This window comes from Apteryx rowi, unplaced genomic scaffold (assembly GCF_003343035.1).
Source record: "Apteryx rowi isolate R43461 unplaced genomic scaffold, aptRow1 scaffold_1047, whole genome shotgun sequence".
Classification (NCBI taxonomy): Eukaryota; Metazoa; Chordata; class Aves; order Apterygiformes; family Apterygidae; genus Apteryx; species Apteryx rowi.
This window is the reverse complement of record NW_020447250.1, coordinates 17,235-40,814: the sequence shown is the minus strand read 5'-3', so window position 1 is coordinate 40,814 and position 23,580 is coordinate 17,235. Positions and strand designations below refer to the sequence as shown.

Sequence of the window (23,580 nt, the reverse complement as noted above, 5' to 3'; positions counted from 1 at the left end):
TCAGGGTCTCTCTCCTGTGTGTGTTCTCTCATGGGAAATGAGGTCAGAGCTCTGAATGAAACTTTTCCCACAGGTGAGACACTTGTAGGGTCTCTCTCCTGTGTGGATTCGTYGATGTTTAATGAGGTTCGAGCTCTGGATGAAGCTTTTCCCGCAGTCCAGGCATTTGTAAGGTCTCTGGCCTGTGTGGATCCGCTGGTGTTTGATCAGGTTGGAGCTGTGGTTGAAGCTTTTCCCGCACTCTGAGCACTTATAGGATTTCTTCCTGATGTGCAGTCTCTGGTGGGCGAGGAGCTCAGTGCTCTGAGCGAAGCCCTTCCCGCACTCGAGGCACTTGTAGGGTTTCTCCCCTGTGTGGATTCGGCGATGCTTTGTGAGGTTGGAGCTGTGGTTGAAGCGCTCACCACAGTCCAGGCACTCGTACGGCTTCTCCCCGGTGTGGATCCGCTGATGCTTGATGAGGTTCGAGCTGTGGCTGAAGCTCTTCCCGCAGTCAGYGCATTGGTAAGGCTTGTCCCTGGTGTGGGTTCTCCGGTGGGTGATGAGCTCCGAGCTCTGAATGAACCGCTTCCCGCAGTCAGCGCATTGGTAAGGCTTGTCCCTGGTGTGGGTTCTCTGGTGGGTGATGAGCTCCGAGCTCTGAATGAACCGCTTCCCGCAGTCGAAGCACTTGTAGGGTTTCTCTCCCGTGTGGGTTCGCTGGTGCCTGAGGAGGTTCGAGCTCCGATTGAAGCTCTTCCCGCAGTCGAGGCATTCGTAGGGGCTTTCACCCGTGTGGGTCCTCTSGTGTCGAACGAGGTGCGAGCTCCAGTTGAAGCTTTTCCCACATGCCGTGCAAGCGTATTTTCTCTCCTCTGCWTGGATTTTCGATGGAGCTGAGCTTTCATGGGGGTGCTCGCCTCCTGCTCTGCACCAGGTGGGTTTGTCCGGTGGCTTCGCTGAGCGGTATCCCTGCTGCTTCTCTGAGCAAGRATGATTTCCCCAGGTTTTTCCCTGAGAACAGCTCTGGGAAAAACTCCCTTCTGATCTACTTGTCACTGTCCTGTGCGTTTCCGATTGCACGGGAACATCCTGCTCCGGAGTCTCCTTTTTGTGTTCACTCAGCACTCCATCTCCAGCTGAAATAGAGTGATGCATGTAATTCCCATGCCAAGGAGGAAGGGGGAATTTGTTGCCCCAAAATACTCAGGATGCACTAAAGCCAGGTCTAGCCAAACAAGGGGAAAACTCCTGAGGATGSTGGTCGCAAGCCAGGGCAGGGGCTGGCTGGTCAAGGTGAGTTGAAGTGAAAATGGGAGCGTTTCCTCAGCACCCTCGTGGGAATCCCAGCCTTTCTGTCTCTTGCCATGTCACTTCTGAGTCTGGGGGGGCCTTGCCAAMTCAGTTGCGGTTGCATGATTAAGGCTTTACTTTCCTCTGCTTGGAAACAGAAGGGAACAGGGGCCTGGTGCCTGCGTTCCCATCGCTAATAGCAGATAAATGCAGTGTTTGCTCCCTTGAGAGTGCTGATGGTGTGGGTGAATYGTGATTTCCCTTAGCATCCCTAACACCCCGGGGGACGGGACTCCTTACCTGGCAAGGCCACGGCCTCGTAGTTCTCCTGCATGATGTCCTGCAGAAGGCTTGCTGATGGGGTCCAGCAGATCCTGCTGCTGCYGGCTGGAATATGCAGCTGCCTCTGCAAAGTTCACAGGCTCCTGAAATAGCAACAGAGCCCAGCTCAGTGCCCTCTGCCCCACGAGCCCGCTACGAGGATTGGGGAGATCATAAAGTGATCAGCTGGCATTATAGGTTGCCCTGTCCCTCTGCAGCCCCTTCCATCATCGTCCTTTACCCCTTTTTATCCCATCCTTGTGGCTTCTGTTCCACTGATTGCCACAAGAAATGCCATTTCTARAGAAGGGAATAATTGCCCAGGTTCATAGAAAGCTTTAGTTTGGGAGGARCTTCTGGAGATTCTGATTCCAACCTCCTATTCCAGGGCAGACACTTGTGTGGCCTGGAGACCAGATGAAAGCTCTGGGAGGGTTTCTGGGCTGCCCTCAGATCCTGGTCCACCACCCATCMCAGCCAGCAGTGTGCAGGGAGCTGCTGTCTGTCCTACACCCATGGGTGGCTTTCCAGGCTCAGCTGCCCAAGGGATGAGGTTGTATCTTTTAGCTCTCTGCCACTGCTTAGCTCATGGCACCATCTCCTGTGTGGCTCTGGAGTAACACAGGCTGGAAAACATCTTTGCTTGTGCTTAATGCTCCCTGTTATCTGCACTGGGCTCAGCCACATCTTCAGGCTTTCAGGAGAGGGAGCTTGTTCTGCAGGGGGTTATTTCAAGCAGGATTTCTCGGGGCAGCTCCCCATCTCTGTGTCTCTCTCTACCAGCTACAGAGCTTTTGTGACTGGGTATTTTACTGAGCCAGTGGCTTTGAACATTAATTTTCCTAAAGCTGATGGGGTGGTAAGCTAGAAAAGTAGGGATCCTGGGGAGGATTTTTCCCAGTGTCAGATAACCAATAGAATGATGGGAAGAGGGAAGGTTTGGGGAGGAGGAAGATAATTTGAGTCATTGGTCTCGGGCAAAGCAGGAGCCTGCAGGGCTTGTGTGGGGTGGGTGCTTCAAATTAGGATTAAAAAAAATAGTTTCCCTGTGTCTGTCCCCCCACATTGCCCTTTGCCTTCCTGCTGCCTCTGTCCCTCCCAGCCCTCCCAGGGGTGCAAAGGGGCAGGGGAAGGAGGGACCCCCGTTACCTACAGGCATCAGCAGGTACCTGAGCGCTGCTGGACCGGGATCGAGACCAGGGCCAGGACCGGACGCTCCCTGCTCCGGGTCGCTCCGGCACCGGGTTCTCCCCAGCTGGTCCCCACTCGCTGTGGAGGAAGCAGCATCAACGTGTGAACCAGGAAGATAAACAGGCGGGAGCAGCACCCTGCTCGGAGCTGGAGCCGGATCCGCTGCACCGTGTTCCCCCTCCCGGAGCCCCTCGCCGGGAGCCCGGCAGTGGGCAGGGCAGCACCGCTCCCCCCCGCTTTGGCTTTACCCCAAAGGCCGCTGCTGCTGGCACCCCCCAGGGATGCGCCCCAGGCGGAGGCCAGGTCCGCAGCCACCCGCTGGGGCAGCCTGGCCCCAGGTACCGCTCCAAAGGGGTCAGATTTCGGGAGGGGGATGTGTTTGCTCTTCCCTCCACTAGTGAGCTAATTGCACCGGAGAACTGCAGCCAAGTGTGAAAGGAAAGGTAATAACACGGTGCAAGCGTCATAAGAAAGGGCTTTTCCTGCAGGGAAGAAAGGCGCCAGTGATCCCCAAGCAGAAATCAATCTGCCTGACTTCTGCTGCTTCTCGAGCAACCCATCTCTTCTTTGCTGTCCTGACTACTCATTTGCCATGTGTGATGTTCCCGGATGCTCAGTGGAACACATCTGCATGGGATGCTCAGCTGGGGCAGGAGAGCTGGCCCAGCTGATGTCCTCTAGTTCCTCATAGGGGGGGAAAAAAAATCAGCACTGTTGGGAGTCTCTGCTCTGCTGGACTATATCTGTGCTGTGTATTAAGGGGGGGGTGCAGGTTCCTTCCACCTCATGTTTCTTCAACACACAACAGCAGCTGTGAACTCTGATTTCACCCACTACAAGGGCAGATGGAGCTGGTGTCCATGAGCGAGCTCAGGGTGGCCTGCCCTCGGTGGCAACTGCCTCCTGAGATGTGACCTGGGGTGGAAGCTCCCCTCAGGAGGATGCCTGCCTTTCCTGGAAGAAAGGTGAGTAGTTAACAGACATTTTTCAATAGGAACTCCCTGAACTCACCCGATTTCTTTTGTCCTTGCTGCAGGATTTCTTGTTATCTGGAAGATGCTGGATTTCCACAGAGGAGAAGGGCGGAGACCAAGAGATGCACAACTCAACCATCATGGAAAACATTGGCCAAAGAAGGGCAAAGCTGGGATCCCCCAGAGGGTCCAGCAAAYGCCTGCAGCTGCTGGGGGCAGAGACTGCCTCCTGCCTCTGCCCCGTGGGCAGCAGCGTTGGCGCACACAAGCCTTCGGGAAACCTCTGGTTTGTGAATCCCAGTATCCCTCTTACCTCTGATGAGGAATGAGATGATCAGTCCGCCCAGATTCCAGCACAGACTGAACTGCTTTAGCGGTCATGTATTTCATTTTCTCTTCCAGTCCCTKTAAGGGGTCAGGACCAGCTTGTCTCAGTGAAGGAGTGGCCAGGCCAAGTYGGCCTGACGCGTTCATTGGCACCCTGGTCCTCATTCACAAAAGTGTCAGTGAGTCTGTTGGAGGGAGCTTGTGAAATAAAGTTTTGGGTAGCCTGACCGTATCCAGGCTATTCCTTGGCATTGGGGATGTCTGGATGGGTTTTCCCTGGGATCCACCTCTGTTGGCTCTTTCATGCTTGTGGACTTTTGCCTGTTACCCACATGCCATGYCTGCAATGAGAGAGATGGACCCCTTAAAGCCACCCCCCTCCTTTATTTCTTTGATTCATAAGGTGTGTAGTAAACCTGCAGGGGGGACGCAACGGTGTTCCCTAGGTGCAGCCACACTGTGTGCTGCCTGGAGCACACAGCTGACCTTTTCCCGGCATCCCTGTGCCCATCTCATCCCAGGGATGCCCCCCCAGCTCATCTGCATCATGCACAGCACAGGTTTATTATTATTTAMCATTCCATTTATTAAAAATGTACAGCTCTGTAAACTTAAAAATAAAAACAAAATCAAAATTCCAAACTGGAAGATGTATGTTTTCCCACCAATCCCCTTTGCATGGGAGCCCTACTCAACCCTGGTCCTTTGCCACTGARAAGATGCAGCAGCCAGCAGAAATGGCCCCTCTGAGCAGCTCAGGAAATTCAGGCAGTCTCTGTACCGCTGCATCTCTTCCATGACAGCAGCTCGAAAGCAAGACTGTCTTGCAACATGTTGCAGCGATACCAGTAAATCCCTTCCTCTGGCCTCTGCTGGGATTCTGGGGCTCGTGGCTGCAGCGTGTCCTGCCAGAACAGCCCAGGGATGCTGCAGAGTGTCGCCCGTGGGGCGGCTGGGCAGGAAGCCTGGCGCTTATTTTGCAAAAGCGTGCTGGCGTGTGGTTGCAAGCGCTGGTCTGCACAGTGGCAGAGCTGTCGCGCATGGGGGATGAGCACCCAGGAGCTGCCACCGATTAACCGAGGTGCCGCAGGGAGGACTCACTTCAAGTGCAGCCAAAGCAGAGCCCAGCTCAAGCTAGGAAGTCACCAAAAGGCTCTGCCCCACGCAAGCTGCCTAAYGCACAATAACGGGAGGGACTTTGCTAACGTTTTTCTCCCCGCTGGGGTTCTTATAGCACTTCTCCTTCGTGTGTATCTGCTGGTGGGAGTTCGGGTGGGAGTGGCTGCTGAAGCGCTTCTTGCAGCGGGGGCATTTATAATTTATAAATTGTGCTGAAGGGAAACACAGAGCGGAGATGAGAGTGAACGGCGGTTCCATGGTTTTGGCACAGTTGCTCCTCTGACACCTCGGCTATGTGTCCRCGTCCCCTCTCCCACGGGAGGTGGCATGGGCCATGGGTGCCTATGCCTTTTCCGAGTGCGAGACCCATAAAAGTCCGTGCACAGACTTACCCAGCGAGGCCACGGCCTCGTAGGTCTCCACCATGACGTCCTGGTAGAGGGCTCGCTGAGCGGGGGCCAGCAGCGCCCACTCCTCCCTGCCGAAACACACAGCCACCTCCACAAAGGTCACTGGCTCCTGGAAGCATGGAGATGCCTGGACTCACAGCCTTAGTCATGGGATGAGAGAGGTTCAGGTCCCACCAGCTTCTCCATCCCCAGCACAAATGCCAGCTGAGGGGGGTCTTGTTTTTCCACCCCCCACCTTTATGTCCCTTGGTCCTGGGCTGCTTTACCTCTCCYGGCTGCTTCCTCAGGAGGACCCGAGCCCCTACCTGAGCCGGATCCGCTGTGGCCATTCGCTGTCCTCCCGCAGGCTGCGACGATCTCAGGGACGTTAAGCTGGAGCCTGCGGGGACAAGAGAAACGGCAGGGGAGGTTCCAGYGAGTGCTTCGGTCCCTGTCACTCCCCGGCCATGGTCAGGCCATCTGCAGGGCCCTGCCTGGACGTCAAAGCGACCCGGGACTTGGCTCRGCAGCGCCTTCTTGTCGTGCTTCATTCCCACGAAAACCAGGCAGGCAGGCTGCAGCTGCCAGGCTTTTCTCCAGGCGGGGACAGAAACCGCTGGCAACGGTTCAGCCTCTCTTCTCCTCCATGCTCTCCCTTCTCACAGCTTCCCCTGCAGCCTGGGACCCCCGCGGGCAGAGTTAAACTTTCTGCAAACAGCGTTTCCACGCCGCGAGGCCTGGAGGCACTTGCTGGCTTCCTGCTGGGCGCATCCGTGCTCTGCAACAACGCCGTGGGATCTGCCTTTTCCTACCTCCAGGCTGCCCTGGGCGTATGGGTTGAGCCTACATCTGAAGGACTTTCTCAAAGGCTCCTTAGCAATCCCCAGTGCAGAAGGGAGGCTGGGACGTACTTTATTGACCTGCTTCATCTGCACTTTGTCAGTCCCTTCTCCCCATCCTGAGAAACAGGGAAACTGGATCACAGAGCAACTGGGACTGCAGGGACCCTCTGGAGATCTCAGGTTCACTCCTGTCAGCACTAAGGGGTGTTAACAGTCCTGATCAGCCCCACCTGGGGCCCCCACCCACACCCTGCCCGTGACCCGGTGCTCTATTTAAGCTCAGCCCAGGCCCCTCAGCCCCTTCCTAGCTCTGCTGGAGGACCACTGCTCTGCAGCTCAGCCCTAGCTGGCTGTGGACCCTGCTGATCCAGACCCCAACCCATGGGCTTGTCCTTGCTTCCTGGCTTGTGCTTGGTCCTGCTGGCTGCTTGTGGATGTCCCCGGTGCCCCAGGAGTGGGGCTGCCCTGCTCAGGTACTGTGGGATCGGCCCCTGCCCTGCTGGTGGGCGCCTGCCCTCGGTTCCTGCCCCCCGGCCCTCTGGGGGTCACCAGCCCTGACACCAGGTCCCACTGCAAAGCTAGACCAAGTGTCTCAAGGTGACACCCTGCTGAGTTTTAAATGTCCCTAAGAATGGTGATATTGGTCCCCGAGGGAACTTGGGCCGGGGGGGAGGAGAGGGCAGTTATCCAAGGGGAAATTCAATAATTAGAGGGCTTAGATTAAGAGGTAACGACTGGCCGTGGATGGACCAGAGAGCCCCAGCACCCTGTGCTCCCCCTCTGCATCCTGCTCACATTTCCGTTTTCCTTCCCTGCACCTCTTCTCCCTGGGGCCCGTTCTGGCACCGCGCGACTTTGCTCGGCTGCTTTCCCCGCTGCTGGGGCACCAGAACCCCTTCCTCCATCCCCAGAGCTGCAGCCCCCTCAGCCAGGCAGGTCTCGGCCTCAGCCAGTGGCAACRCGCGCTCAAATCCCTGCCAGCTGCTTGTGGGAGCCCCGGGACCTGCTGCGGACGGGGTGTTTTCCTGCCCAGTCGCTGTGCTCACGCCGTGTTACCTGGCGTTTCCGGAGCTGGCGCTGGTAGAGGCGGCAAGAGCAGCAGGAACATCCCGCAGCAGCCTGTGAGCGGTTGCTCCAGGTGGCCTTTTCCCAGCACCAGGCACAGCTGCTCCAGCCCCTTCCCATGTCCCTCGATACTCACCCCGGGCTGCAACACGCACTGGAATGGGAACCGGGGGGTGGCACCCGGTGGCCGGTGCCCCCTGTACGCCGAAGCGGCCAGACCTGATGGGTGCGTGCTCTCCCCTGGCTGCCAGACCTGGGATCMCTTTCCACTGCTCCCTGATCTCCCTGCCAGGGCTGGATTCATGGAATGTTGCAGACTCCTGCTGTGGGGTTGGAGCTGGCAGCCGGCACGGAGATGCCCTGTTGTTCCCTGCTCCTGTCCATCCTTCCCTCCGTGCTGCCTGCAAGCCTGGTGTGAGAGGCAGGAGACGGAGTGGGGATGGGGATCCCACCTGCAGCAAGGTGCTGCTGGGGCCTCCCTCCCTGGCCATGGCTGAAATGCCCTTTGCCAGCCCCGTCCCTGCCCTGGGTCCCGCTGGCAGGAGACCAAGGAGCCCTATTGGCGCTGGGACAATCTCTGAAAACTTCCAAGACCTCTAGAAGCAGGTGGGGGAGAGAGAAGACTGTGTGGGTTTTTTTGCAGCCTGATAAGACTAAGTCCATCTTCTCTCACGAATTCCCTCTCTGAACCTCATTTTGGTATTTATTTTCAAGAAGTTGTTCCCTCTCGGAGCTGCTGCTCCTGCCTGGAACCGTCCCTCACTCCCAAATCCCACCGCCTGGGCCGATGCAGAAGTTGCTCTCATCTTCCCTACTTTCCTAGCTGGGGAAGTTTTTTCCATGTTTCATTTTGAACCTCTGAGGATGAGGAAGGACATRCAAAGGACTCCTAAGCCCCCTTCCCAAATAACAAGGTGGAGGGTCCCTCGCACAAGGGGCTTTTAAGCCCTARGCAAGCCAGGTTTTCCTGCCAGCTCCCCCTTCCCAGCAGAGGGAAATATGAGCAGGGTTCCCCCACCGCTGTCCTGCATCTGAGCTAGTCACCCTAGGGTGCTATCAGAGCCAATGGAGGAAAACGGGCACTTTTTGAGGGCGTTTAATTTCTCACAAAACTGGCATGTGAAAAGGCCAAAGAGGGGAAGGGAAAAGACCTCCAAGATACCTTCCTCGTGGTGTGAGGGCTTCGAGGGGGTGAGAGCAGGATGCTGCATCGTAGGGCTAGGTGCTGTGGCAGCTGGTGGAAGTGGCCTAGAGGAGTCCTGACAGCGGCAGTGGAGAGGAGCTGGTGCAGGAAGGTTTGTTTGGAGAAGCACAAGGGATGTGGGAGGGTCTAATGTTGGAGGATCTTTTCCACCTAAATAATGCTATGATTCCCTGACAATAGGCTTTATCCTCAAAGACCATCCCTTGTCTCAACATTGACYGTGCTTCTTTCCTCTTTCAAGGACGTGGCTTTGGACAAAGCCCTGGCAAATTCCTGGGTTGCTCCGTTGGGATGGGGAGATGGTGAGATGTGGACACCTGAGCCCCATGTTCCTGAGGGATATTATCCCCACAGCTGGATCCTGTCCTGGGCCGGAGCAGTTGCTGCAGATGAAGGTGGGAGACCAGASCCCTGGATGCTGGAGGGAATCCAGGAGCTAGACAAGCAGAAGCAATGTCACCGAGAGCAGCATCTGTGAGGAATAAAGAGCAATGTTGTGCTGCTGCGAGAGCTGAGGCCCTTACCTTGTGCCTGGGGCATCTGACCTGTGTTTTGTCATAAAACCATGGAAAAATGGGCTAATCCAGGGATCAGGAACTAGGACTGCAGGTCTGTCTCCTCCCAGCTGAGGGCTCTCTTATTCCTTCTGGAGCCTGGTGCTATTTTCCTGGCTGCCAACCAGGAGAGGACAGAGTCCCAAATGAGCTGTTTCATTTGGGTTCAGGCAGGTATCTCCCACCCTCAGAGGAACATGGATTCGCATCCTAARGGCTGCTTGGGCACTTCCCAGACGTGCAGGTGGCCGATCTGCAAAGTTTGCCCGCCATCCCCCTTTCCTCCTGTTTTTGCTCTTGGCTCCATCTCTCCCTGTGAGAAAGGAACGATCCAGGTGCAAGATGCTCCCTGTGCTGGGGAGCTGCGGGCAGTGGGGACAAGGCGACATATAAATATATATATATTTAGCATATGCATGAAATGCAGAAAGGAGGGGAAACGGCTGGGGGAGGAGGGGAGTTGTAATGCTGCTGTTTTGCTTTCCCCCAGCCGGCTGCTCCCATCCGGAGGAAGGGGTTAAAGCCGGGCCTGGGGGGAAGCTGCCTCGATGGGCCATTAGGAAGCAAATAGGGTGATTCCAGGGGGCCGGAGACGATGGCTGGGGGGGGCCCCCGGGGGGGCTGGTGACAAAGCGGCAGCTCCGTACCCCTTGGAGGCGGTGTGGGGGGCTGAGGAGGACCGACCTCAGACCCCAGCCACCACCACCCTCCTGGACCTCATTCCTGCATCTATAGGCAGTCGCCTCCACTGCTGAATTGTGTGCCTGGACCCTAGTGTGCTTTTGGCTTAGATCAGTTGGGTGGAGACCCTCCCCCCCCCGAAATCCCTGTTTGGGAGTTAGACCAGTCCAGGACTTATTCCCAATAAACAGTTTGGCTGCAAACAGCACATCTGGCTGCTCTGGAGGCCAAGTGTTCCTTAGCACAGCACATTTCCTGGTCCTGTCCTGCTGGGACATCCAAGGGTCGTATTCCCCACTGGTGTTATGCGGGCACCAAGCCGAACTTGGGCTCTGCTGCTAAGTGTGGCAAATTGATATGATAAAAGGTGCAGTTTTTCCTAGTTTAAACAAGCAGAGGATGTCCTTTGGCTTTGCGGGGCCTCTGGAATGATTTGGTAAGGAGGCAGGATGAARGGGGCCATCGAACAACTGAGCCCCGTGCGCTACTGGTGGGACAGACCGAAATTTATGGCCTTTTATGCACAGAAGGAGGCGATAAGRGAAAGTAGTGAGGAAGTCTGTGAGAGCTGTGGGGCCTGAGCAGGCATGAGGGCTGAGACGGCAGCAGAAGGGGGGGGGAAAGATCATCTAAAGCTTGCAACAAAAGGAAGGATGTGAGGAGCTGGGCAAGCTGGGATTTTGCACGGGCTGCACTAACGGTTTGGGCTGATAGTGCCCCAAACCAGCACTGCAATCATTAAATGCAATGTTCCTCCAGGAGGATCTTCCCGAGGGGGTTTCCCAGATTCAGACTGCCTGAGATGAACTTTGGCCACCAGTGTGATTCCCTGAGACCAGGAGCAGCGAAGGTGGGAAGAGAGAAACTCCTGGAGGCTGAGGCAGCCCTTGGGCACCAGGAAGGTGCCGTGAGCATCACCCTTGGTTGGAGGTTTTCAAGGCTTGCCTGGACCATGCCGTGGCCACCCTGCCTAGTGCTGGTCACCTTGGGATGGACTGGAGCTGCAGGCGTCAGCAGGGAGAGGGGCTCGTCCATGTGGGAATCTGCTCCCTTTGCAAAAGGATGAAGGGCTCAGGTCAGATGTGTCCAGGGATGGGTCCTGGTGGCCCAGGGAAGGAACCAAGAGATGGCTCTGGTGATGCCTAAGGAAGGGAAGGCTTTTTTTTTCTTTTTTCTTTTCTCCCTTTCAGGGGCTGCTTTGGGTGAGATTTTGCTKCTTCCGCTGCACCCTGGGAGCCTGGCAGGGCTGTGCAAGGAAAGGTGGTGTTTTCAACCCCTCTGTGCCCCACACCAGGCTCCTGGGGAGGAGATCCTCTCTCTGGGGGCTGGGACAAGTCCTCCGGGCAGCCCAAATTCCCTCTGATACTCTGTGCTGAGCTGAAACTGCAGGTAAAGGGGAGAGTGCTGGAGCGGGGAGGAGGGGCTGGAGAAGCTGGGATATCTCCGGGGGAAACCCTGCAGCCAGCGCAGGGGAGTTAATCTCTCTATTAAGCATTCAGCCACCGGGTGGTGGTGGGGAAACCTAGTTTATTGTCCTTGCAGACATGTAAAACAACAGAAAATATGGAAGAGGGCTCAAATGCGGCACCCGGGTGGGAACGCTCATGTGCATTCCTGCGCCCCCGACACTAGCTGCCCTTGCATGGAAAATAGCAGCTGAGAGTGGCCTGGAGGTTTGCACTCTTCTGTCTCCACAGATGGGAGAGTTGGAGGGCAGCAGGCACAAAAGGCTTCCCTCGGACCTGAAATAGCCTCGGGAGCCTGAATGCGAGAGGTGAGCCGTTGCACCGGGCTGCATTAGGTATGTATCAGATGGGCCATTTCTGGAAGAAAGGGTAGTTGGCACCTGCGGGGCGGGGTGGCCCTGGATAGCAGGGGTGATAAGGTGGATTTTTCCCCAGGGGAAGGGAGAGACAAGGGGCCAGGAGATTTTCTAGCAAGGCAGAGCAGCGAGGTGTGTGTGCAAGGCACGGCTTGGGCTCCTCTTTGCGCCTTTGCTGTCTGCCCCCCCTCTCTGTGCTCTCTGGTCTCTGTATTTATTCCTTTAGAGCTGAGAATCTCCCTTCCCGAGTTTGTCCCCCGCCAGGAGATGCAGGACCTGGCTGCACCGCAGCGATGCTACTTTTTCTGCTTGAAAGATTTGCAAACACAGGCTCCCTCTCCCAGGCTTGCTCCAAGATTTTACCAGGAGAAGTACCTCTGTCGGGCGCTTTCTCCAGCAAATGAAGGTCTCTGGTTCCATTATAGGGAGGGTAACACAGGTTTTTGGTGACCACCACGTGCATATCTGTCTCTTCTCTACAGTACAGAGTGTTTTGGCCCAAATCACAGGTTGTGTTATGCAAGTATCCCTGGTTTATCTCAGTAAGGTTTCAACCTACAAGTCCAGCATTCACCCCTAGAGAGGGAGAAGCAAGGAGTTGTGGATCCTGGACGACAAGGCAATATCTTTAATACATGAGAGAGAAAGTGGGACCTGGCGCAGGTGGCATTGCCATCTGCTCTCTGCCTTGTTCTGTTGAGCGCATAGCTGATGTTAGATGATGTTTATGGCCCTCTTCCAGCCCATGATCTACTTTCCCCTGGGTAATGGATGCAGAAATCTCCTGTCTCCCCTGCCCATCTCCCATCCCACCTCCAAACATCTGTGAGGAGAGGAGGACAGGAAGGGAAAAAGGTTGGTTTGAACCATAAATTGGTTCCGGATTTTCGGTGTCTGCAAGCCTTCTGTCTTGCTCCTCTTTTACCTCCCTCCCCTCCCCCTGAACATGGCTGTTCTCTGCTTTGTKTCTTTTTTTTCCCCTCTTTCTCTTGCCTTTTCTCTTTCTGGGAGATCTTGATGGTTTGATTAGGTTTGGGCTAGTGCCTGGCCCTAAAAAGACTGGCAAAAGATCCCTCCACCCTTGGAAATCCCTGCTTTATGGACTTTATTTTTTATTTTTTCCTTCCAGGAGGCTAACATAAAGATGGTGAAGCAGGACATTTGCATCTTGTGCGTAATGGGCACAGCAGCAAAGATTTTCACTAGATAAAAATGAGGCAGTGATGATTTAGGATCCAGACAAGGCAGAAACATCCAATAAATGCTTGCTCTGCAACTGGAAAAAAGCTGAGAATGGGGAGTGAGCAAACCAAGGTCTAAATATTTGGGCAACAGTTTAGTGAATAAAGCCAGGGTTTTTAAGATAGATGAACAGTACCTGATATAGACTGTTACCTGAGCTTCTTGAGGTGCTYTGTGATACTTTGCTCCCAAATCAGATTTCCTACATGCTGCAAAACTGCAGGAGAAAAATCTCATGGATAGCCAGCATGGTGTGGAAGTTTTGCCCCTCTCTGGACTGATAAAGGGTTACACTGGGGGAAAAGGAGTCTTTTTCCCTGTTTTTGCATGGTGCCTGGTGTGACAGAGGCTCATTGCTCTCTCGTGGTTTGTGTTACCTGGAAATTTGCCCTTTTTCAGATGGCCGGTGCCTGCTTCAGCTCCTAGGGGAAATGGAGCCGGAGGGCCCCATGAAACCCCCATCATCGAGGGTGATAAAGAAAAACTGCACTTGCAAAGACTAACACTGGCCTGGGATTTTCTTTTCTTTTTTTTCTTTTCTTTTTTTCTGCAAAAGAAACAGCTCAGCATCAGCTGAAGAAGGTGCTAACAAAAACGAGCAGCATAAAATACCTTTCCCTGTGCAAGGCAATTTAAAAGCTCCCTCTGTTAGCAACGCAGCAGACTTCAGAGTTTTCTCTACCCGGGGTATTTGAAAAATGCATTTTTTGGGAAAAAAGATAATTTTGGACAGAACAGAATGTGTATTTTTAAGAATTCATTTGCTTACATGGGACAAATTAATTTCCTCAGGAGGGAGTAATTCTGCGATTTGAAGGAGGATGCATTGGAGTTGCGTATAAGTGCGGTCGGACCTTTGAGAGCAAAGGGCAGTTTCAGCATTGCAAATTGCGCTGGGCCGAGGCAGTTTGCTGTCTAGCACTGCTTCACTTCAAAGCCTGTATTAAACACATGTGAAAATCACTGCATTTTAAGTCTGACACCGAAAGGAAAAAGATGCTTTAGAAACAGATCCATCTTCCCATTTGAGGTTAAGTGAATTAAGAAAAGTTGGTGTTGTTTATTTTTTCTCTTTAGTCTGGATGTTTTCATTGTCAGGCTAGAGATGTAGAAATTAAATTATTACAGGGATACCGGGATTAGCATTGAAACAGCAGCAGCCTAAAGGAGGGGAGGCAGCTGTAAACTTGCAGCCCTGTGCTTGCAGTCGCAGGCTGACATGCGTTTTTGTTTTTCAAACGGGTTTTTCGCCTGTTGAATTTTTCCTCCTTGGACAGGGCAGATTTGGGGTGGCTCTGGGACCGCGTTTCTCAGAATGTCTCCAAATTTCTCCACTTTTGCTGCTCACCGAGCTTCTGGGCAGATGTTTCACCGCCTTCCTCTGGGTGCCTGAGGTTGGAGGCAGCTCGCCCTTGGGCCACCTCGTGGGGTGAGGTGCTGCCCGGCTGGAAAAGGGGCCTTTTTCCTCCCCCCAAAACCGCGGGGCTCTCCTCTAAACCTGAGCAGGGGTCAAGGCAGGGGTTCAGGGCTGCCTCGGCCACCAGCCCCCACCTCCTGCAGCCGGGCAGGGAGGAGGGTCCCCCCCCGCCTCGCTGCTGCTCGCAGACACCTCCCCGCCGCGGGGCCGCCCCGGGGAGGCGGCGGCGCCGGGCGCGCAGGTAACGCGGAGCCGCGCGGGGATGCGCGGAGCCTCGGCGGCGATGGCAAGCTCCGCCGCCCGTCCCGGAGCGGCGTGGGGATGCGGGGCGGGTTTGGTGCTGCCTGACCCGGTGAGGAAGTTTTTTGCCTTCCTCYCAGGCTGCGGAGACCCCGAGCCCTGCCGAGCCGCCCTGCCCTGAGCCCCGGCCCCGGAGATGGCTGCGGCCGAGCCTGCCCAGGTAGGGACTGCCCAGCCCGGGGGGGGGCCCGGGACCTGCTCTGGGGGCTCAGACTTGAGTTTTTGTTTGTTATTTTATTCTTTTCCAGGTGCCCGAGGCTTTGGAGGAGGTGATCGTTCTCACCGCTGATGCGCGCTGGGCTCTCCCGGACCCTGGGCAGAGAAACCACCCGGCTGCGCTGGCAGGTAGGGAATGGCTCCACCACGCTTGGGGCATCTTCCGCCTTTCCCCAGCCATTCCAAAAAAGGCTCGTCTTTCTGGGGGCAAAATCCAGATCTGCTTCCCTCTCTCCCTCTGGCACTAATGTCCCCAGGGTGCATTCCTCAATAATCCTTTCAGTCCTAGTTTCAAGAGACAAGGATGCCTCTGAAAGAAATGATGTCTTTTGTGCTCTCTTTCTCTATTTCATGGGTAGCGTATCTGTTTTGGAGAGGCCTTTCACTGTGGGGCTTCCAGGTTTCACCAGGTTTGGGATCCCTGAGGTAATAGCTTTAAGGATGGAAGAACAAACACAGTAACATGTAAATTCCTGGGATGAATGTCCGCAGCATAGAAGTAAAATGTGTGTGGACAGCAAGCTAGGAATTGAAAGGGGCTCTGACCCAAGAGATAGCTGTGATTACTGGAAGGAAGCTCATCTGGGGCAGGCACAGCTCATGGAGCTTCCCTGGATCACTCTGCATGATGCTTGCTTCAGTAATTATGTATTTTTTTTATTAATATAAAGCAAGAAACACTCTCCTAATTTCTACTTGGCTGAGAACTCAAGAGTTTAAGTGGCTAAGCCCTAACTGCAGGCCTGTCTCCCTCCTGCTCCATGCCCTTGATGGGATATGAGCAGTGTTRATGGGGTTTTACCTGGTGCAAGGTCCTTAGACATCTGTCTAGCTGTCAGGCATGCTCTGAGCATCCTGCCCTGGGCACGTGGATTCCCTTCTCCCGCCTCAATATGGCTTGCAGCAGAGCACGATAAGCAAAACCACCCTGTCAGCCTTGATCTGAGTTAAAACATAGCTGTGGGTGTCCCCTAGCAGTAGGGATGTGCTGCTGGGAAACTGGGACTCAGAGTCTTGGACTGTCCTTAAGCCGAGGAGCTCTGGGCTCACAGTGCCCTCTCCTGACAGGTCCTGCCTGCTCACCCGCCCTGGGACGGTCTCGGGGATGGAGCTGGCTCCAGGCTCCTCCTGCCAGGATACGGGAGCTGCAGGTYCAGCAGGGGAGCAGGCACGATGGGAACTCGACTCCAGCCTCCAATTTAGGGCACTCCAAAGAGTGAGGGAAGCCTTGGGGTTCTGGTTCTCTCTGTATGGATTTCGCTGCAGGCAGTAACTGAATTAGCGGCAGGTACAGCCCTGATCTTGCTGGCTGCCTCTTGGTTCCTTTCTAATTCATGTGCGGAAGCAGGGAAGCATCTAGGGAACTTCTGGAGACTCTAACAGTGGATAATGGGATAGAGAGTCACACTTTCAAATGCACAGGTTGCCAGGCTTTGCACGATGCAGCTCACCCCTGCTCTGTGCCTTGAGCATCATTTCTTCATTCATGTGCCCATAGCCCTTCTGCAACATCCTGCTCTCGAAGCCGATGTTCAGCTGCCTGCAGCCTCTGATTCACCAGAATGCTGCCCCTTAACCTGTGAGTGTGGGCTGTGCATGTTGCTCCTCGCAGAGGAAGAGATTTATCTCAAAGGACAATAAGGGAGTTGGTCACTTGTGTTAGATGCACCAAGCGATGAAGGTGGCAGGCCTGCGTCACAGCCTGTTTTTATTTCTCTGTTTTTCCAGCCTTCCTTTTCCTCCTGCTTGATACTCCCTGAATCTTTTCCGATGGACAGCCTCTGCGTTTCTCAACTGCTCTCACTGTCATTGGGCTTTTCTGTGTGCTTGAAAAGTGGCTTTGGGGCTAGTTCCTCTCTGGTTCAAGCTTCTTTTCCCTGGGACGTGCAGCTGCCTTCTGCATCACCTGGAAATCTCTTGAGTAATGAGGGTCCAATTGTAGATGTTCTCAGCAAACCCTGCTGGGACCAGTTTCTTCCCTCCTCAGAGAGCCCTGAGCATCTGGATTTTTCTGTTTTGAAGAGGTCTGAGTTTTAAGGTCACAGCTACTTTTCCCATAATGAGACATCATGTGCATCTGTAATCTACCCGGTAATCCACTGCTGTCTACCTGAGCAGGCTTCCCGGTGTACAGCCCTGACCTGCTTGCTCGGCTGGAACAAGGGGAAGAGGCCTGGATCCCAGACATCCAGAGCTCTGAGGATGAGGAACCAGTGAGACCCCTCCTGAGACTGTGGGCAAGGAAAAGAAAACGGTGGAAAACCTACCGAGACCCTGGGAGTTCCTCCGGCTCCAATTCCTCTCACTCGGGTAAGGGAATTACCTTCTATCCCAGCCCAGAGATACTCACAGGGGCACAGCCCTGTGACGGACATTGCTCCTCACCTCCAGCAAGCAGGACCCCTGGCCTCATGCTGGAAGTGTGTTTAACTGGGAAGGAGGGTGCAGGAATGGAAAGCTACAGGGACCTCTGAGGCACTGGCAGCCCAAAATACCAAGTTTTGGTACCTCCTGGAAGAGGTAGTCTGCTTTCCATGGCTAAACTTTTCCAGATATGTATGATGTGGCATGAAATCACTGCCTTTTTTGTGAGGCTTCTCTCCATCCCTACTCTAGCTTCCTCCCCTGCATATTCAGGCTGGGGTAGAGGCCAAATATCTTCCTTTTTTCTTCTTCTCTAGGGGAAAAATATATGGGATTTATCCCTTGGTTCCCATCTGCCTATTTTTTCTTTGTTTCTGCTTCCTCTATCCTCTGTGGTTCCTGTCCTCCCCTGTGCAGGAGTGACTCAGGGCTGGTTCTTCTCCCTCTGTCCTGGCAGGTGATGGGTCGGTGAGCGAGACTGATGATGAAAGTTCCCAGCAAGAAGATGGAGAGCTGCATGGCATGGCCTCGAGGAAATCCAGAGGAAGCATCTCCCTGGCCAGTGAGAACCACCAACAGAAAAGCCACTTGGGGAGGAGATCGGCTTCCTCCAGCCACAGTGGGAAAAAACACGGTTTCAGGAGCCAGTCAAGAATACACCTGGGGCAGCACAAACATGCATGCAACAAGTGTGGGAAAAGCTTCAGCCGTGGCTCATCCCTCAATCGGCACCAGAGGGTCCATCTGGGGGAGAAACCCTTCACGTGCTCTAACTGCGGGAAAAGTTTCACGTGCGAATCCACCCTTAAAAGCCATCAGAAAACCCACTCTCATGAGAAACCCTACAAATGCCTCAGTTGTGAGAAAAGCTTTGCATCCACCAAGTCTCTCAAAAAGCATTGCAAGGTCCACCTGGAGAACGGGGCCTACCAGTGCTCCGAGTGTGGGAAAAACCTCACTTCCAATTCAGCTCTTATTGTCCACCGGAGAATACACACAGGGGAGAGGCCCTATAACTGCCCTGACTGTGGGAAAAACTTCATGGCTAAAAAGTCCCTCAATAAGCATCGTAAGAGCCACACGGAGGGTGCGATCTTCACGTGCCTGGACTGTGGGAAAAAACTCACTTCAAACTCGACCCTCATCATCCACAGGCGAATACATACCGGGGAGAGACCCTATCAGTGCCCTGACTGCGGGAAAAGCTTCATGGCCAACAAGTCGCTCAGCAAGCATCGGAAGAGTCACCTGGAGGAGGAAACCTATAAATGTTCTCAGTGCGGGGAAATTTTCACAAAGAACTTGGCCTTCATAGCCCACCTCAGGACCCACAGGGGGGAGCCCCCCTACCCCTGCCCTGACTGCGGGGAGGCCTTCTTCGACAGCTCATCTTTTAGCAAGCACCGGAAAAAGCACTTGGTAGAGAAACCCTATCAGTGCCCGGAGTGTGGAATAGGCTTCACTGTTCACTCTGCCCTCCTCCTTCACCAGAAGAGCCACGTGGGACCCAGGCCCTATGTATGTCCTGACTGTGGGAGAGCCTTCCGGGAGAACACGACCCTCCGGAGACACCAGCGGATCCACACGGGCGAGAAGCCCTATCAGTGCTCTTATTGTGAGAAAAGCTTCCGGGCTAGCTCCACCCTCATCATCCATCGGAGAATCCACACTGGAGAGAAACCCTATAAATGCACCAAGTGCACAAAGAGCTTCACGTCCAGCTCTTCCCTCATGAAGCATCGGAGGACTCACCTACGGGACGAGGCACTCACAGGCCCTGTGAGTCACGCTGATTGACTCGTTTTGCCTAATCCCTTCAGGCTGCCTTTGGATACCCATGCCAGAGACAGTGTCATCCCGCCAGGTCCCATCCATCTGCTCATCAGTGTGAACTTTGTTTTCATCAGTCCCTCACTCAGAAACCCCAGACGGGGAGGAGATGCCCTCATGAGTGCTTTTCTTCTGAGTTTCTGGCATCTTCCAACAACCCCAGAATTGTTGGCTCTGACTCCTTTGGCCACCATCCCCTCTGTTCCCCTGCCCTGGCCGATGTTTGCACTCATCCTGTCAATGCAGTGGCTAAAAAGGAGGCTTAACTGTACGGGTACAACCCATGTCTCGGTGTCTATATACAGGTTTGGTGCTCTGACAAGTAACAGAATGGCATTTTGTTGTATATGGGTTCTTTCAAACCATTGCATAGGCTTTTCACTGACTTCCTTTGCCCTCAGACAGCACCTGGCTCAGGATCACTCTGTTGGGCAAAGATGTATGAAGACGAGGTGAGCCAAAACCCTTCTCCCATCCAAATCTTTTAATTTGTACGGTAATGGGCAGGGGAACAGCAATTGGATATTAGGGAAATGTGAGGGTGAAGAGAAAGAAGGGCCCAGCCCAACTCATTGTGAAATGAGATATTGTAGATACACTGGATGTTTGTCATCAAAAATAATGTAGCACCTCGTTGTGTAGCTGTGCTGAAAGCCTCTTGTTAACTTCCCATCTCAGAATATTTAACTTTTTTAAGAGAAGGCCCACCCAAGCCAGCCCTGCCACTGAGGGGTCCCCATTGCCCTGACATTTGGTCTTTTTGGACCTCTTGCTTTGACGGGRTGCAGTGCCAGATGTCTCTGGAAAAGTGTCTTTCATACGCAGATGCCTCCTTTCATGATTTCCCTGTTGTACTCACTGTGTCTTACTTGATTTTTATGCTGCTGTGTTCAAAATACACTGCACTGAATTGGCACAAATATGACACCCGACGTCATGGCTTATTTGTGAATTTTCTTGCTTTTTTTTAAAAGAGGTGCAATAAAGTGGAACTGGGTTTCCTGGGGTGCAGAATCTTTATCAAGAGAGCACACGTGATTTTTTTTCTTTAACGAGGTGGCACTGCTGAAAAAAGTTGCTTTAAAAGTTTGTTAGTCACAGTTTACAATGACTGAGGTTGTGTTCCATTCTTTCTCCTTTGCTTCTTGAAGTGTCATCCATAACYGATTCTGTCTGTAGTTGGAACAAGCCCAAACTGCAGCTCAAATCTTGAGGATGCAGTACATTTCTTCTTGCAAGTTCAGATTCTGCTGGGACACCGCTTAATCGTCCCTCAGGGCCAAAACCTCCTGGCTGTGACACTGGGACTCCCCATGTCTGCGAGAGGGTGCCCCGGACTGTCTGCAGGGATCTCCTGGAGACACGCATGGACCTCCCAAGGCCGGGCAGGAATGCAGGAGCGTGTGTCCATGCTGGGACTCTGCCTCCTGGTCTTCCCACAGCCCTTCCCCACCTACCCTGCCCAATGTCTGCCCCTCTTCCCTCCTTCCAGCCCCTCTGCCCTGCAGCAAAGTAGGGAGTCGCATTAATTTCCCTTTGCTTTCCATGACTGAGCTCTGCCCAGGACCCTGACCCTGTGTCTCAGGTTCTCCCCAGTGGATGTAACTCTGGATCCAGCCATAGCTCACCCCAGCCTCATCCTGTCCAGGACAGGAAACACCCGAGTTATGGAGACATAAGTGAAGATCAGCCTGACAGCCCCAAGTGATTTGATGTTTGTGCCTGTGTCCTGGGCCGTGAGCAAYGTGCAGGTGGGAGGCACTACTGGGAGGTGCAGGTGCAGGGCCAGAACGGCTGGACCCTGGGCATGTGCAGGGCATTTGTGACTGCAGTCTAGTGCTGTCTTTCTCATAACAGGGGGGCCAAAATTGAATGCAGTAGTCTAGATGTGGTTGGGCAAGTGCTCAGCAAAGAGAGATAAGCACTTCCTCTCATCCACTGGCTGTGCTGCTGTTAATACAGTCCAGGCTGTGGTTGGCCTCCCGCTGCTGCATCATGTTCAGCTCACTATCCACCCCCTTCCCCAGGGACTTTTTGGGAGCGCTGCTCCCCAGCCCAGCACGCCACAGCCCCTATCATTGTAAATGGTTCTTCTCCCCTGCAGGACTTTGCATTTGTCCTGGCTGAATTTTGGATGGTTCTTGTTGGCCCAAGCAGTGGGTGTGACATCTRGAGAGGCCTCCTGTCCAGGGCAGAAAGGGGGCTGAGTTGCCACTCAGGCCTTAATGGTCTCTGGGAAACCCATCTGGCAGCAGTAGCGCTGCAGTGCTGCAATGGAGGTTGAGGAGGATGTTGGCCCCCTAATGTGTGTAATCAGGGGGAAGGTTTGAGATGTTGGGGCTAATCCTGACCCAGTCAGACCTGTCTGGTAGGTGACTCATCTTTCTGCATAACCCCCCTTTAAAAGGAGATCTTTCCCTCTCCCCTGTGTCAGCACCCCAAGGACACTAAAGGCATTAATGACCCTGAGCAGCCCCACCTGGGACCCCCACCCATACCCTGCCCATGGCCCTGGGCTCTATTTAAGCTCAGCTCTGAGCCCTCAGCCCCTTCCCAGCTGTGTTGGAGGAGCACTGCTCTGCTCTGCAGCTTGGTCCCAGCTGTGCCCATGCCTGGCCATGGACCTTGCTGGTTTGGACCCTGACCCATGGGCTGGTTTCCCTGGCCCTGCCTCCTCCCCATGGACTTGCTTGATGCCCTAGRCTGCCTTTGAGGACAGCAGGGTGATGGAAAGATCCAGAGGAATGGTTTGTCCTGGCTGTAGACTCCATCTGAGTGTCCTAGTGTACAGGACTGAGCCTTGCCCAGGCTTTGGCTCTGCCCTTTGCCTTCCTCCTGGAGCTGATACCAGGAGCTGAGAGTGTTGCAGTGTCCGGGGCTGCAGAGATCACCTTGCCCAGGGATCTCACCTGGGAGCTCCTCATGGCCCCTGCCTGCCCTTGGACCATCCATTCCTCCTCCATCTGAAGCAGCAGCCACCCTGCACACACTGCCATGGCTGCATGTGTGCGTGGTGGGAAGGGCGGGCTGGTGCCTCCCATGCTGCTGTCCCCTGCGATGCCACCTTGGTGAGACTGCTCCAGCAGGGTCAGCCTCTCTGGCCACTGCTGTCCCCCCACTGGGATCTGGCCCTCTTGATTGCCCCCTCTCCAGGCCATGCCTCACTGCCCGCTCAGCCCCCCATGCCCCTGGGCTCTCTGCTTCCATGTGTGCTGCAGGGAGGGCTTTGGGTCAGTGGTGGGGGTGGAAGGCAACTGAACTGCCCAGGGATCCCTCTGCCAGACACAAGTTCCTTATGCTTGCTGGAGTCTCGGGGCTATGTGCCAAAGCAAGCAGCCCAACCCTGCAGCATCTGGAGAGCCTGCCCCATTGCCTCCTGGGGACAATCCCTCGGAGGGTGCGTCCAAGGGGGCAAAGGTTGGAGTGGTTGGGTGCACCCTGGAACCTTGTGCAGCTCAGACACGTCTGGTGAGTGACTTCTCTTTCTGGAAAGCTCCCTTCTAAACGCAAATCTCTCCTTTTCTGTCTGCAGCACCCCCAGCTCCTGCATGCCCAGCTTGCTCACAGCAGGTGGATGGAGACATCCTGGGTGCTCTCCATCCCCCTTGGGAAGAGCGTGGTGGTGTGTCCTGGCTTTCAGGACAGAGCCTTCTGCAGGGTTGGGTCTGTTCTGGGGTCAGGGATCAGGACTGAGTGCTGGCTCAGTTCTGTGGCATCCCCCTGCCCCCGGGGGAGGCTGGTGAGGGAGCATGGGGCAGTGTGTGGGGCTGCAGAGCTCACCTGCACCTGGGGATCTTGCCAGGTAGCTGGGTGCAGTTCCATGTTGACCTTGAACAGCCATTTTCTCCTTGGTCAGGAGTTGCAATGGCCCTGCCCACGCTGCCGTTTCTGGTGGGGGAAAGGAGTGGTGTGTGTGGGGTGGGCGTTGTGCTGGGATCCGGACAGGGAAGGGAGACTTTGACTGTGGAAGGAAGTGTGAGAGTAAGGGAGGAAGTGGAGGATGTGGAGGAGGCAAGGCCAGCGAGAGCCTGGGCTGTGGGGAGGGGTGAGCTGGGTGGTGGCCCGGAGGGCATGGTGGTCTCTGCGAGGCCCTGGGTAGCCTGGGCACCTTCCTCTGCCCGGGCAGCTCCTGGGTTGCTGTCCCCTGTGACACCACCTGTGTGAGACTGTTGCAGGGAGGCTCCCGGTCCACGACTGCAGCTCTGGGCTCTGCTACTCTCCTCYGCAGGCAGAAATGCAAGCCATGACGTTGCCCCCTTCCCTCCCTCCAAGCCTCATCTTGCTCCCTGCTCAGCCTGACTCGCCCCCTTGGCTGCCTGCTCCCACTTTGTGAAGGGAGGAGTTTGTGTTGGCTGGGTGTTTGTGGTGGGGATTTGGTGGGATTTCTGGAGTGTCTGTGCTGGAGAAGTGCTGCCCCTTGGCCCCAGCTGCCCCTCCGTTCCCCTCATTT

General features: G+C 54.7%; 2 protein-coding genes across 2 annotated transcripts; one reads left to right on the top strand and one right to left on the bottom strand.

Annotated features, from left to right (window-relative positions):
• On the bottom strand, window positions 1–8,195 carry LOC112967104 (zinc finger protein 436-like). The gene is made up of 4 exons (XM_026067879.1): window positions 8,174–8,195; window positions 5,597–5,716; window positions 5,323–5,416; window positions 1–847 (listed from the first exon to the last, which is right to left on the bottom strand). Exons 1-4 carry the CDS (start codon window positions 8,193–8,195, stop codon window positions 1–3), a joined length of 1,083 nt encoding a protein of 360 aa, XP_025923664.1.
• A 48-nt stretch (window positions 8,196–8,243) lies between these two features.
• Window positions 8,244–19,097, top strand: LOC112967094 (zinc finger protein 883-like; the record flags this gene model as incomplete). The annotated part of the gene is made up of 4 exons (XM_026067867.1): window positions 8,244–8,342; window positions 14,969–15,065; window positions 17,055–17,246; window positions 17,758–19,097. Coding segments are annotated over 4 exons (1,728 nt in total), but the record flags the coding sequence as incomplete, so codon positions are not given.
• Window positions 19,098–23,580: the final 4,483 nt, after the last annotated feature.